Source organism: Bos grunniens, chromosome 9 (genome assembly GCF_055505025.1).
Source record: "Bos grunniens cultivar Pamir isolate PY7600 chromosome 9, Bosgru_T2T1.0, whole genome shotgun sequence".
In the NCBI taxonomy this organism is placed as follows: Eukaryota; Metazoa; Chordata; class Mammalia; order Artiodactyla; family Bovidae; genus Bos; species Bos grunniens.
Genome location: NC_141173.1, coordinates 1,483,929 through 1,499,691, shown reverse-complemented (window position 1 = coordinate 1,499,691; position 15,763 = coordinate 1,483,929). Strand labels below are relative to the sequence as shown.

General features: G+C 37.1%; 1 protein-coding gene across 24 annotated transcripts in view; it reads right to left on the bottom strand.

Moving 5' to 3' along the window:
* Positions 1–1,746: 1,746 nt before the first annotated feature.
* PHF3 (PHD finger protein 3) overlaps positions 1,747–15,763 on the bottom strand; it is a 92,334-nt gene continuing 78,317 nt past the window's right edge. For all 24 annotated transcript variants that reach the window (XM_086316210.1, XM_086316197.1, XM_086316189.1 and 21 more), the window contains 8 exons: positions 15,217–15,333; positions 13,900–14,031; positions 13,185–13,320; positions 10,616–10,811; positions 9,350–9,497; positions 6,991–7,080; positions 4,801–4,996; positions 1,747–4,588 (listed from right to left, as the gene is read on the bottom strand). In XM_086316210.1, coding sequence (XP_086172336.1) covers positions 2,487–4,588; positions 4,801–4,996; positions 6,991–7,080; positions 9,350–9,497; positions 10,616–10,811; positions 13,185–13,320; positions 13,900–14,031; positions 15,217–15,333 — 3,117 coding nt within the window. In that variant the 3' untranslated portion in view covers positions 1,747–2,486. The remainder of the gene's footprint in view (positions 4,589–4,800; positions 4,997–6,990; positions 7,081–9,349; positions 9,498–10,615; positions 10,812–13,184; positions 13,321–13,899; positions 14,032–15,216; positions 15,334–15,763) is intronic.

The window sequence follows — 15,763 nt, the reverse complement described above, 5'->3', positions numbered from 1 at the left end:
ACCATGATTCTACTAGACATGAACAAAGAATTTTACATTTCCCAGCTATACGTATAAAAACTATTTGCTAAGAGTAATCAAAAACTGACTTAAAGGCTTTCCTCAGGTGGTTAACCCATTCTTCTTTACTTGTATCTTGCAGAAGAAACCTGCTGTCTGATCAGTTGGATCAGTGAAAGCACATTTACTGAGATATAAATTGTTGATTTTCCACACCTGTGGATTTTCATCTTTGAATTCAACATCAGATGGGGGGAAAAAATTCCAGAAAATTCCAAAAACTAAAACCTGAGTTTACTGTACACTGGAAACTGTTAACATAGCATTTGCCTCATATTTACAACTATTTACATAGTATTTACATTGTATTACACTTACAAAATTATAAGTAATCTAGATAGACATGATGTGAAGTATATAAGTACATAGGTTATATGCAAATTTATGCCCTTTTATATAAGGGACTTGAGCATCCATGGATTTTGGTATGGGGCGGGGTGGGGGGCGGCCAGGAACCAGTTATGAAATAAAAAACCTAAGGTTTCTTTGGTTTGGGGGCTTTTTTTTTTTTTGGTAAAACCTTAGTAACAATTTCTTCATAATGATGCAAAAGCTGACTGACCTTAGTTTTTTTAATCTGCACTGATTTGTTTTCTAACAAGCTAGTTTCCAAAAGAAAAAGTGCAAATTAAAAAAAAAAACAAAAACAATTTTATTTAAATACAAATCCTCTTGTTTCAGAACCTGTGCTGTATGCTGTGATTAGCCCCTCAGTTGTGTCCGACTCTGCAACCCCATGGACTGTAGCCCACCAGGCTCCTCGGTCCATTGGGATTCTCCAAACAAAAACACTGGAGTGGGTTGCCATATCCATCTCCAGGGGATCTTGCCAACCCAGGGAATGAACCCAAGTCTCCTGCACTGCAGGTGGATTCTTTACCATCTGAGTCACCAGGCAAGCCTGTTTCAGACTCCAGGTGATGATAAATTTCATCGGATAAGGATGACAAAAAAAAGGGACTTCAAATTGTTGCAAATTAGACAAAATGATTTGGTTTTGAATTTCCACTCATTTTCTCTCCAGTTAAAAACAGCAAGGCTGATTCAGTTTCAAAACCCATTATCTGTAAACTTTTTAGGAAAATAAACTTACCTTCCTAATTTTGTGAAGTCATGTGTATTTTTCTTCACTAATACAGGTAAATAAAAATACTGGCTTTTCTTTCTCTCCTTTTGGTCTCAAGGATTAGCATCATTTGGTAGCTACTACTTTAAAGCAATCAATATAGTATTATGCAATTTAGGGTGGAAATAAATTTAGGTTTGGATTAACAATAGCCTACCTGTGCTTTCAAGAAAAATGAGCATACAACATTATAATTATTTACTCCCCAAACAAGCTAGGGCTAATTACACATTTTACAAAGAGATTCACATGTTTCTCTTAAATAAAAGTCCTATGGTCTTACAATAATTAGTGTATCAAATTCTGATGGTGCACCAGTTTTCAGAAACATACCTATAAATTGGATTACAGCTGCAGTTTTTCAGCAGTAGCTCTAAATTCTAGTCTCATCAGAACTACATGATTTATCTCAATAGTCTATAATCTAAGATAAAGAAATCATTTTTCCCCTCATCTTACTCAACCTATAAGTTGAGTAACAGAAAAACAATGTCTAAAGGTATTTAAAGCCTCAAAGAAGAAACTCTTTTACTACTGAATTTCAAATCACACACACAAAATAGGTGAGAAATTCTTTTATCATATTTAGAATCAAAATATCCCTTAAAATATTTACATTTTACAGTAAAAAGGATAGCAAAACACAAAATCATGTACAAGCTTAAGTATTCAAGTTTCTGAAGAGCCAAAAAGAAAAGAATAATAATGGACTACCACAAAGCTGTAGCACAATAATAAACGCCTTCAGTGAGTGCAGATTAAAAGCAATACATGTACTCCTTGGGCTTCTGATTCTTGGTCAAAAACTGCCGAACAAAATGATTAATATAATCTGATTATGAAGTTGCTTGGCTTTTTGTTGCTCCTCTAGAGTTTCTTTAAAAACAGTGCAATTTAAAACAAACTTACAGAGTACACATTACTCTCAAATTAGTCATTATAGAAAGGACATTCACTAGAGGTGGTAAATATATTCCACAGTTAACCATATTTACCAATTAAGGAATAAAACTAAAATTTCTAAGCCTTTATTGCATATTAATAAAACAAATCTTTGAATATACAGCAATGTAAATTTTAAAAAATATTAATTCCTGTAACTAGGGCTGTTGGTATGAAGAAGGGATGATGAGCACTGGTACAGAGCACTCTGCACCAACACACACAATTTATTCTTCTGCAAACCACCAATATTAAAAATTCAAAAGATGGCACAAAAGATCCTAGCAGGCAGTCATGAAGTTTCAAAGACACGACATTGAACAGTTATTAAATGCACCCCTACAGCCGCCCGCTGGCTTTACCTCTTGCTCTTAGCTCTCTCAGCGTGGTCCCTGTCTTTGTGGTACCTGTCTCTGTCCTTCTCTCCCTCTCTATGCTTACTCTTCTCCCGCTCCTTGTCCTTCTCCTGGTCCTCGCCCTTCGGCTTGTCGGGCTTCCTGTCTGCACTTCTGCTCTCCCTGTTCGCCCTGCCGTCTGCCCCTCGCTCCCCATGAGGCAGCCGCGCCCGCTCTTTATCCTTATGACCTTCGTCCCTGCCCTTCCTGTCTCTGTCCTTGTCCTGGGCTCTGTCTCTGCGCCTGTGCCTTTCGGGTTCCTGCTCCCACTCCTTCTCGTGGCGCTCTCGTCTCAGGTGGTGTGAGTCACTGTAAAACCTCTGACGATCCCCCTTGCCCCTATTAAATGGTCTGTCCGGTTGCTGCTGGTCTTGCCTACCCCAAGGGTCACTATGGCGCCGTTCCGGCCTCCGAATGTCTTTAACTTGGTAAAAATTCTGTGGGCCCAGATACCTTGATGCTTGTGAGAGGGGACCCATCATACGCTGCGGCTGGCCAGTCAGATGGACAACAGGTGGCCAGGGAACCAAGGGATTTGGGGCAAAGCCAAAGCCTGGAGGGGGAAGTAATGGGGGTGGCAAATGTGGAGGAAATCCAAACATGCTTTGTGGGGGGAAATTAGGAGGTCCCGGAAATGGAAACCCAGGTGGGCTAGACTTGAGATGCTGAAGGCTGGGCTGCTGCGGCCTTATGGGTGAAAAGTTTGCACTTGTTCTGGGGCTGGTGCTTCTCGAAGTGAAACTGATGCTTTTAGAAGGAAATTCGGATTGACATGTGTTTCCAACCTCAAAATGAGATGCTGTTGCTGCTGATCCTCTTCGAAATGGGTGCACAGTTTCAATATTTTGCATTAAAATCTCCTGTAAGGGTTTTGCTTGTTCCACTTGAGAAGACTGTATGTTTTCTACTGATGGTGAGTCTTGTACAGCTCCTGAATCGTCATTGTGCTGAACACAGGGGCTTTTTTCTACAGAAGGCATCTCCTCCACGCTGCTCTGCTCAGTTAAGTGCGATGGGCCAGGCAGCGGCGGCTTCTCTCCATGACGGCAGCCTTCTCCTTCTCTGTTTTCAGGAGTAGTCACCTGCTGACTTCTTCCAGCTGCTTGCCGAGGATCCCTTTTAAGGTTGATAAACTGCGGGGCCCTTGTCGTGTTAGTAACAGCATTTTCACTGCAACTCACGTTACCATCTACATTTCCTCTCCCTACATTAGACCTACAGGGAGGACTAGTATTTGAAGTCCTGTTATCTTGTAAATTATTCTCTTGATCTTGTAGCAGCTGTTTTAACACTCTCTCTTTACTCTCCACAGTGTCCTCTTGTTTTGACTGAATTGATAAATTTGTTAGGAATGCTTCTGTAGAAACATCTGGTGGTTTACCTCTGAGACTAAGACTTGTCAAAGGCCCAGCAGAAACTGAAGAGACCCCCAGTGCAGACGTCTCTTCTCCTATTGCATTATCTGTCAATTCTGAAGGGCTATCTCCTTTAACTTTCACTTCCTTGGCTTCACCACCAGTTGCTTCTCCTGTATCTATCGTCCCTGCTTTTGGATTAGCTTGCTCATTTATAAATGGAATTTCTTTAAGAGTGTTTTGTTCTGTCCCTAACTGAGCTTGTTCGTACGTTTGACCAGTGGTGCCCAAAAGGCTCTGAAGGATATCATCCACAGGAAGAGGTTTATTTGCTAATTCCAGAGTAGAAGGTTGATTTTCCCAGCCAATCAAGACCCCAGGAAGGAATCTTAAAGGTTTTGGTGGTTCTTGTTTGGTGACTTCCAATAAAGGTTCAATGACTGTTGGAAGGTCTTCCTGAAGAGTTTGCTGAGGCTTATTTCTCTGTTTGTGTAATACGGTTGTAAAAGAATTAAAAAAGTCGCTTTCTTCCTCTGCTGCCCCCTCTGTGGATACTTCTGTCTTGCTTTTCTTGTCAGGTGGCACTGTCACCGGTGCGCTGTCAGACGTCTCAGCTGTGCGTCCAGCACCAGCACCAGCACTGTGCTGCCGCTTCAGCCTCTGACGAATAATCAAGCCCAGCAACAGATTAGGTCTATGCAATTCAAGGCCTGTACAGAATCAAAAACATCAATCAAGAGTCATTTTCAACCATTATAATAAAGAGTAAAATTCTGCTTACTACAGTCTCCTAAACAGGTGCCTGTTCCTGTCTGGGCAGATCCTGAGGGCCAAGACCCAAGAAGGAAAGCAGGCTCAGCTTTCCCACTCGGGCCCTCTCACCCCATTTCATTCAAATTCTACTAATTAAACAGATACCTACCAGGTCCATCAAAGGGCACGAGAGGGTGTGGGATTTTATCCATAGCGCCCAGAGGGATAAGGTACATGTCTTTGACCTGCTTCATGTTGTTAGCAGCCACTCCATAGCGCTTCCTGCTACTGAAGTATGCAAACAGCAAAGTATAAGAAATTTGATCTTCTTCAGTCACAGGTGTGAAGCGAACCACACAAATTTCCTATTCAAGAAAATAACAATAAAAATAATAACCTAAACAATAGCTTGGTTTTAAATACCATTCTCAATTATAAAAATCTATTATGTTTTCTGACACCAAGTAATAACATGGCTTACCAACTTAAATGCAGATATGAATACTATAAGGAAACAACTTTTAGGAAAAGATCTGTGCTGATCCAGAGGTGGATCTGTTTCATCTGAAAGTGTTTCACAGAAACTCAGTCCTAAAGTAATTAATTTGTTCAAGGTGACACACTTATCAGTGGCAAAGAAGGTATTTGAAGCCACATGTCTTGATATCTATACCAAGTCCTATTTCCAATGTTATAACTTCTACAGACGGCTGTCTATATTCTCAGCACACTGCAAATTAATAGCAGCCACCACCACTGCCCCACTATTACAAACACAGAGAAATGCACAAGTCCACTGATATTCCAACTTACAGGAACTGAATCTAGGAATAAAGGGGGCTGAGTGAAATGACCTCAAATACACATAGGCCATAAATTTTATAAAATCATTTGGCATACTCAGAAACTTATTTGCTTGCCTCTGAGTTCTCGGCTTTGTTTCAGATTTAAAAAAAAAAAAAATTGTCCCAATTTGGTGTTAACTTGGTAGAATGAAAAACAGATGTTTTTTCATGAAAGTATACAATCAAAAAGTGGAGTCAGGTCAACCACAAAGCCTAAACTGATGCAAGACCATAGGAGGAGAGTGAGTGAGCTGGACTAAGGCTCCAACTCTTAGATCTGTCACCTCGAATGCCCTTATCTGGAGGCAATAACTGTGACAGTGTCTTGGTCAGTTCTAGATGGAGGCACACTATGCCGTTATTTGCGATAATAAAGGGGCAGATGAAGAGCAATTCCCCAAATGTCCAAGAGTAATATTTCCCAACACTTTTCCTGACTTTCACTATCATAAGAAAGTGAAAGCAAATAAATAAAACTTTTTTATAGTGCTTCAAAGTTTTATCTGTATTCTAACACTGTATCAGTTTAAATTCAACAATCTATATTAGAAAAAAAAATTATTTTCAGCTAAAGAGCATCCATTTTGATTACTAACCTTACTAAAGACTTCTGATCATAAGAGAAAAAAATTAAAGTTCATTTATTCAAGATTTATTTTTTGAATGTCTGTAACATGCTGAGTATTAACATCCTTGGAGAGAAAAATGATTTCTTCTAATGATTAAATATTCCTGTGTAGCAGTGTTCTATGAGTTAAAGAAATGATAGAAGATATAGAGAGAAAAGAAAAAGAGAAATATTGCTGTAAAGGTTATTAACTATATCCCAGTATCTATCCTCCTCATTTCCTACTAGAGAGCCCTCTAAACCTTTGGTTGGGCACATGGCCATCCAACAGAGATCATACTTCCCAGCCTAATAGAGTATAAGCTCTTGCCAATGGCAGTTAGAGGAAGTGAAAAGAAAACTGCACATTCCAGGTCTTGCTTTTAAAACAGCTCAACAGCCATTTTTCTTTTTTCCCCCACTTGGAGCTGATAAATCAGCTTTGACTTTGCTTGATTGCTAAGGGCCACAGTCTTAAAAACAATAAGACAGAAGAGCCCAATCCATGAATGATCTAACAACTGAAAGACTCTAAATTACGGTACCTAACATAACAGGAAAAGTTTATTTTTTTGAGCCACTGTATTTTAGGATCTCTGTCTCAACAGCTTAGCCTGTGCCCCAACCAAAACAAATGTCTATAATCAAAGCAAGGCAACATTCCAGAATGAATCTCAATACTTATTCTAAAACATTCCTTTCAAAACAATGATAGAAATCACTGAGACAGCATACCAAAAGTGGGAAAAGAAAAAAAAAAAAAACTAAAGGAATAATGGGTTTGAGCCTTAGCCAATGGCATATTATGTCAATATAGGTCCTCCCTAGGGGACCTTGCATAAGAAATCTCAGTGGTTTACTTTTCAAATATTTTCACATATTGGTAGAGAGAAAAAGTGCTCCTCACCTTGGTTCCTGAGGCTTTAATTTTTTCCACATAATCCCAAACTGTCTGAGGTGATATCCTACCACCTACTTGAATACTATCTGGTAGGTCCTGTGGTAAAAAATGAAGGTGATCAATGTATACAGTTTATCTTCATTATAATATCTATACTTCATACAAATTTAGCTCTAAGACTAATTTGAAAAATGATTTTAAAAAAGATTATAAAATACATCAATGAATATAAGAAAATATAGGGAGAGCAATTAGGCTTTACCTCAAATGTCAACTCCAAATAACTGAGGTGGATGCTCAAATACAATTAAGAAAGAATCTCAGGTCAAGAAAAAGCAGCAGTGCCAGCATCCCATTCTGACAACCCAGGAAGAATACAGCAGACTTCAGAATATTAGGGGGCACTGTTTTCCCCATCTTTTTTTTTTTTTTTGGTGATAGTGAACTGGGGTATGCCTTAATCACTAACAGCTGGATTTCAGCAGTTATCAAGTTTAACTATACAGTATACTTTTGCACAGAAGAGAATAATATTGTAATAATGCAAGGTTCATTTTTTTTTAAAGGCCCAATCTAAGAAAAGAGGACTATATATAAAATCAATTATGAGGTATGTAGTTAAGAATATTTGAAACTTTAATCAGTATATTTGTTTTTTGATGAAGACAGAAAAATCATAATCAATATTAATTCAATTAAATTTAAATAATTAATTGCTTTAAATAGTTTATTTAGAATTTTAGTCCAAATCACACTAGAAGTAAGTAGGAAGCAGAGGTGGAGTTCTGAAAAACAACCACATATAAACTGGCTCAGAAAAAAGAATAATAGTTTTGTTTAAAATTAAAAGGTTTCCATAGTTTAGAATTTAATTATTCATTTAAAAGAAGCGTTATTTTCACTGTGGACTGATCTAGACATTTAGAAGACTAATTATGCTATAAGAAAAGCATAATGGGTCTATTGAATTTTTTTCGTATAAAATCAATGTGTTTAAAATATTACTTCCCAAGCAAACTATATGCAAAAGTAATAACTAAGTTGTTTATTAATCAAAAACACAACTAGACAAATAAGTTTATAGATTAGATAAGCAATATTACACTGACTTAAATTAATTTCATTCTAATACAAAGAACAGTTTATCTTAGTCTTAAAAGAAAACAGGCATATGTAAGATTTATGTCTTATAAAACACTGAAAACTTTGCCTTTATGGTCAGCAGACTGAGAATGGATAGAAAATTTAATGTTAAATAGCATAATAGCAAAAAGTAATCTCAACAAAAATACAGCACACATATGCTGATTTATTTTCCTTTTTGCATAAACACAGAAAAGTACAAACTATTCAAAAGAATTTTAAAAAGTCGTACTTTCTCATTTATCATATTACTGATATAATATTGTATATACTATAGTACTACAGCTGCTTATTTCCCACAAATGCTGCTTACTAGTCCTTTCCTATTGTCTCAGGTATAAAATCAACCAAGGGCACCACTGCAGCAACCACGGTCACTGACCTCAGGACTGTCAACTAGCTGGAAAGTTTCAACTAGGCAGTTGACCCTTGAACAACATGGGGATTAAGGGTGCCCATCCTCTGTGCAGTAGATAATCTCAGTGTAACACATAGTCGGCCTTCTGTATTCACAGTTCCACATCTGAGGATTCAACCAACTGAAGGTCATGTGGTACTGTGGTATTCACTATTGAAAAAATTCATATATAAGTAGACCCAAGTAGTCCAAACTCATGTTACTCAAGGCTCAACTGTGGTCTTTACCTCATTCACAGAAATGGGCAGGTAAGAACCATAGTCATGAAGTTGTGGAAATACAAGCAATAGGGGAATCAGAAGACTTGTTAATAATGAAAAGTCTTCCCAACAGACTAGCACTGGAGGCCATAAACATGTTAATCTTTATGTAAGTCTGTATTTCAAGAAAAACTTAGATATCCATGCAAAATATCCATTAATTTTTAATTGATATAGTGAGTACATCTTGGAAAGAGTAAGACATGGATTTAAAACTTTCAGAGAACAACTTTCTATAGTTCTGAAACTCTACTTGTGAACTTATAATTACATTAATTCAATGTTTAAGAGTCACTGTCAATAAATACTTTTACCATGAATGAAAATAAATATTTTTATTATTTTATTATGCAGTTTCCTTGCCTTTTGCCTTCAGAAACAGTTGATAGATTAGATAAGCAATATTACACTGACTTAAATTAATTTCATTCTAATACAAAGAAGAGTTTATCTTAGTCTTAAAAGAAAACAGGCATATGTAAGATTTATGTCTTATAAAATTTATGTCAACCCAGGCATAGAAGAGCAGAAAAGTTTACAATACCTCTGTCAAGTATTCAGGGGAACCAGATACTGGGTAGGCTTTGGTAACAAATTTTGCTACAGATGGCATGTTGATAAAACCTTTCCAGATGAAGTTCAATCGAGCCAGGAAGGTACACTCAACTTCAACAGTTCCAGGCATCTCTGGGCTAAAAAAAAAAAAATGACATTAAGAAATTTTCAGCCTAAAGATCTGCTCATGATAAATGTATATTCTACTTGCTCATCAATTATTTCTACTTTAGCATATCAAGAAGGCCAAAGTAGGACTTCTCTAGTGGTCCAGTTGTTGGGAATCCATCTGCCAAAGCAGGAGACACACATTTGATCCCTGGTCTGGGAAGATCCCACATGCCGCAGAGCAACTAAGACCATGCACCACAAATACTAAGCCAGCACTCTACAATTACTGAAGCCTGCATGCCTAGAGCCCATGCTTCCCAACAAACAGAAGCCCCCACAATGAGAAGCCCATGTATTGCAACTAGAAAAAACCTACATGCAGCAACAGAGACCCAGCAGAGCCAAAGTAAATAAATGAATCAAAAGGCCAAAGTACATAAAGCTATGATTAAAGAGTTTATATTTTCACTTCATAAAACACACTCATATTAACATACTCATGTTTTACATGATTTTCTTCTAGACTGGCTTAGGTGGACTAATGGGGTCCAGAGAAATGCAAGCAATTTTTCTTTAATTCTTGCCTTTTAGGAAAGACTTATTTCTTAGACTTATTTATTGCCTCTTAGGACTAATATAATGAAAGAGAGCTTTAAAGTCAAGTCTGCTGCTGCTGCTAAGTCGCCGTCAGTCATGTCCGACTCTGTGCAACCCCACAGACAGAAGAACAACAGGCTCCCCCGTCCCTGGGATTCTCCAGGCAATAATACTGGAGTGGGCTGCCATTTCCTTCTCCAATGCATGAAAGGGAAAAGTGAAAGTGAAGTCGCTTAGTCGTGTCCGACTCTTAGCGACCCCATGGACTGTAGCTTACCAGGCTCCTCCATCCATAGGATTCTCCAGGCAAGAGTACTGGAGTGGGGTGCCATTGCCTTCTCCGAAAGTCAAGTCTGCACATACTCAATTCTAACTTTTAGAGTCTTTAAAAATCTCAATTAGTTGAAAATAAAGGAAGGTACAGTTACCATCTCAAAAGAAAGGTTCCTTTCTTAAGAAACATGTCACTTTTCTGCTTCTGAAGACTTCCAAGTACAAACTAGCAAAGAGAGATAAAGATTAGAATTTATAACGAAGGAAAAATTACCGTGGAGCAGGAGAGAATGTTGACTTTGGAGATTCTTGTTTCTCCTCTTCGAAGAATTCAGAGGCCAAAATATTTGAGGTTGAAGACAAAGCATCTGCTATACTTTCTGCTTCATTGTCTGAATGTTTACGAGACACGCCAACAACAACTTTCACTTTTTTTGGAGAAAGATCATCTGCAGGTGGTGCCATTCGACCTAAAGCCAGAAAACATGAAAATAGACCACTTTTGTAAACTGAAATTTCTGTAACTTTATCCATTTTCACTTCTAGAGTTATTCACTTTCCCTGACTGCACTGCTGCATACTGGGGATAGTTTTTAACTATAATCATTTCTCACAATGATTTATGGAACACACTCTCTTATTGATGTGGAAAAAGAGAACCTTAAACAACTCAGACAAGCTTTTGAAAAGGAAACATTATAACCATACCCTAAAACAGGTAGTCTGATCCCCTAGCAAACATTTTTTAAACTAAACTATACCAAATTCGAACAGTCTTGAGAGGTAATGTGAAGACCAAGTAAAACAAATCTGTATATTACATCATATTACATACAACAGCAATTCATGACATATGCATACTGCAAAGTGACTTAATTATTTACTAAGAATGAAAAACACTAGTAAAGTTTAGAAAATGACACTAGTTTTACCTACAGAACCACAAGAAAAAATCATTCCACCTTTCTAAAAATAGGTCAAGTCTAGTAGTGTTTAACAAATGTATTGTGGGCTACCATTAAATCTGAGATATTACAGTATTAAATATTACATTGATTATAAATGTTACAATGTTAATCATTAAAATTAATAGAAATTAATAGATTCAAAATAATAGAAAAATTACTAAGATTTTTCCCAGACAAAACAAACTAATGAGTACACTAAAAATACTATGACACTATAAGATAGCTTTCTTCAGGGATAACAATATCTAAAAACACCCTGTCTTTAAGTCTTTACCATTGTATACATTGTAAAAATATGAACACACCATTCCTAGAAGACATTATTTCTATTATCAGAAAGTTACCAAATTTATAATACATTTCAGTCGGTCTCTAATACAGTGATGGAGGACAGCATACGGATTAACCTAAAGAATCTTTCATCTCACTGAACAAAGTCATACCACAGTAAAAAAATTAAAACTGAGAGTAACAACTCTAGAGTTAATTTAAAAAACGATTAATCCTCCATCGCTCCCAATAAACTGAATATAAACTTTCTCAACACATTCCATTTTCTTTTCTCCACATCCCCATTTCTTATGCCCTAAATCCAGTCAGTCTCCAACATTCTATCAGTATTACCTGAGTATCTCAAAGCTTACTCACCTCCACCTCCAATGCATCCACTTTAAATAAAACCATTTCATCTCCGTCTTGCACCAGTGCATAAAGGTCTACCACTTAGCTTCCTTCACCATAATATCTACTCAAAGTCAAAGAAATCTTCAAAATTCCAATCTGATCATGTCACTCCCCTGATAAACAGCCTTTAATCACTATCCACTGCTCTTAGATAAAAGACTAAAATCTTTAATATGGCTTACCAAAGAAGGTTTTCAGTAGTTTTCATTGTAATTTGTAAAGTATACTTTACATCATGATCCATAAACATACATACACACTCCAAATACCCGTGTGTTTGTAATGTGTGTAATACATGTACATATGCATGTGTGGAGTTTTTTGTAATATGGCAAATAGATGGGGAAACAGTGGAAACAGTGACAGACTTTATTTTCTTGGGCTCCAAAATCAGTGCAGATGGTGACTGCAGCCATGAAATTAAGACGCTTGCTCCCTGGAAGATAAACCATGACAAACCAACACAGCATATTAAAAAGCAGAGGCATAACTTTGCCAGCAAAGGTCTATATAGTCAAAGCTACAGTTTTTTTCAGTAATCCTGTATGGATGTTGAGAGTTGGACCATAAAGGCCAAGAGCCAAAGAATTGATGCTTTTGAACTGTGGTGTTGGAGAAGATTCTTGAGAGTCCCTTGGACTGCAAGGAGATCCAACCGTCTATCCTAAAGGAGGTCAGTCCTGAATATTCATTGGAAGGACTGACGCTGAAGCTGAAACTCAATACTTTGGCCACCTGATACGAAGAGCTAACTCATTGGAAAAGACCCTGATTCTGGGAAAGACTGAAGGCAGGAGGAGAAGGGGACGACAGAGGATGAGATGGTTGTATGGCATCACCGACTCAATGGACAGGAGTTTGAGCAAGCTCCGGGAGATGGTGAAGGACAGGGAAGCCTGGCATGCTGCAGTTCATGGGGTAGCAAAGAGTCAGACACAACTGAGCGACTGAACAACATAGTCTCTCAAAATTGCACTTATCTTTATCAGTGTAATTCACTGTGATGTTTCCCATTTTCTGTTTTTGTTTGTTCTGAAATGCTAGTCACTACTCACTAAACTGATTTCACTACTACCCTTTAAGTCATAGACTGACTCACACCAACACTGGGGAAACAAAAGCCAACTTAAATCACAAGTGTCCACATTTCAAAATGAAAGCAAGATTTTAGGAAGAAATAATTCCAATTACCTATGCAAATTTTGCAGTTAAGATCAAAAAGATGCTGTCTGTGTTGACCAGTGGTATCTTTAGACATCGAGTCAACCTCTCCTTTTTGTTTTTCAGATCCTTCTGTCTTCTCCATTGACTTATTAGCTGTAGGTTCCTAACAAAAGTAAAAGTAAAAATTAGGTTAACAGAAAAAAGTTGGTCTCAGTTATATATGAACTTGTATTTCATACTGCTATTTTTTCCCCAAAATGAAACTGTCCCAGTCATATGTTGTTTCTCGCTATTTCTTTAAAAAATAAGTGCTAGATGTTAATTATGACATAAAATGGAGTAAAAACTCAAACATTCCTATTCTCCAAGGCCTCAAATAAGATTTCATATTATTACCTCACTGATGTTTGAAAATAAGAAAAGTCACACCAGATCTCAAAGTACAGTCTGCCTAAGGAGCACCTACAGAGTTTAAGGCCTACTAAGAAAATTTCTAAATCATAAAGACCCTAAGAATCTACCTTATCAAGTGTTTAACTGTCTGTGTCTGATGCAGGTGGTCTGTACGCTTCATAGAGAGAAACAATACTTTAAACACTCTCAAAAAACCATCAAACTACTCTAATAAACACAGTTTAAAAAATTATTTTTTCTGCTTTAAGAATATTAGGCAAATAAACCTTTTCTGAATCCTCATGTTTTCGGCACTATAAAACATGCTATTTTTATCATCATCATTTACCTGAATCTCCATGGCTGCCTCCTGTTCTTTCATTGGAGCATCACTCTCAATTTCTATCTCACCTTTATGTGTTATTTTTGTGATAGGTCGTCTTTCCACTTCTCTCTGCTCTTTCTCAATCATCTCTATGGTCTAACAGGAAATATTTTAAAGAAATACTTTACAATTAAAATCATAGATGGTTTTTAACCTTTAGTTTGTCTGTCAAAAAACAAATATATACTGAGTACTTGCAAATGTCAGAGATTGTTTTAAGTGCTAGGGTTTTAAGAATGAGACCTCATATCTCAGCCCAGAAAGGTTTCAATATATAGTGTGTGTGTGTGTGTGTGTGTGTGTGTGTGTCGCTCAGTCGTGTGTGTGTGTGTGTGTGTGTGTGTGTGTGTGTCGCTCAGTCGTGTCCGATTCTTGCAACGCCATGAACTATAGCCCAGGCAAGAGTACTGGAGAGGGTTGCCATTTCCTTCTCCAGGTCAATGTATAGTAACTGGAGGCAATTGAAGTGCAATGTTATTTGCAAAGTGATGAAACATAATATTTACATTTAAAATCTGCTTTCTAATCTACTATTTTAGCAGCTGCCACAGAGAAATAAATGAAAACAAGTTCCTCTTAGGTTCTTAACCTGATGTTCTAACACTCCCCAGAAGTTAAATCTGGAACACTGTCACTTAACAAAAAGTATTTCTGTGACTATGAACTTTCATACATGACACTTCAGGATCACATTTTATCAATAAATTTGTAACAGGGGAAAAAGAAGCCCTTATTTTTCAAAGCATTTGGTATTTGAAACTGAATATTATGGGGTTATAAACATAAACTTTTTCATTCTGACTTAATTTGGCTGTACAAATTACCAAAATTCATAATCTTCAAATTGTGTTTGTGAAATGTGCAAATGTGAGTGAGAATAGACTGACCAATTTTTCCACCCTTCTGATTTACAAAATATAAGATTATGTAAGCTGATAACTGGAGAAAATGAGGAAAAAGCAGAACAGAAAAGAAAACAGAAAAAATTTAAGAACAGGCTAACAGAGGATGTGGAGAAGGTAATGGCACCCCACTCCAGTACTCTTGCCTGAGAATCCCATGAATGGAGGAGCCTGGTGGGCTGCAGTCTATGGGGTCGCACAGAATCGGACATGACTGAAGCAACTTAGCAGTAATGGAGGATAAGTAATGAGAAGTACAGAACAAAAGGTCTGTAACTGTGTACTCTGAGTTTAATTTCCTCTGTGTATATACCTTTTCTCTGTGGCTAAAAAATGTACGTTTTAATATAGACAAACACATATTCATAGATAATCTTACATGTCTGTTTTCTCTTCGTCTCCAAGCAGCTAACTCTTTAGAAGCTAGCTCTTCTGGACTCATTCTTATAAGGTGATCAGGGGTTACTTCTCCTTTCAGCACTTTTTTAAATAATATCTGGAGGTATTTAAAAATGGGAAGGAGAGAAAACATTTTTAAAAGGAGAAGCTGCTGTATAGAAACATCATAAAGATGCAATTTTGAAATCTGATTTACAAATGTTTAATGATTCACATATCACCTACTACAAATAAAATAAATAACAGCCTTGTGTTCTAGAAACATCAAATAAGGCAGCAAAATAAACATTTTGTATAAAAATCAACACATAATGGAGAAGCATGTATGGTGGTGAAGTTTTTACAACATCTATCCAAAACTGTATTAAGTCTTCCCAGGGACACACACTATCACAACAGCCAACCCATGACTACATAAAAGCTACTGCCTAAAGGAACTTTACTGAACACAGTCTTTCGTATTCTTAAAACTTCTCATCTTTGAACCCTAACAGGCTTTGTGGGAACTCCCAAGCAAAGAACCAATT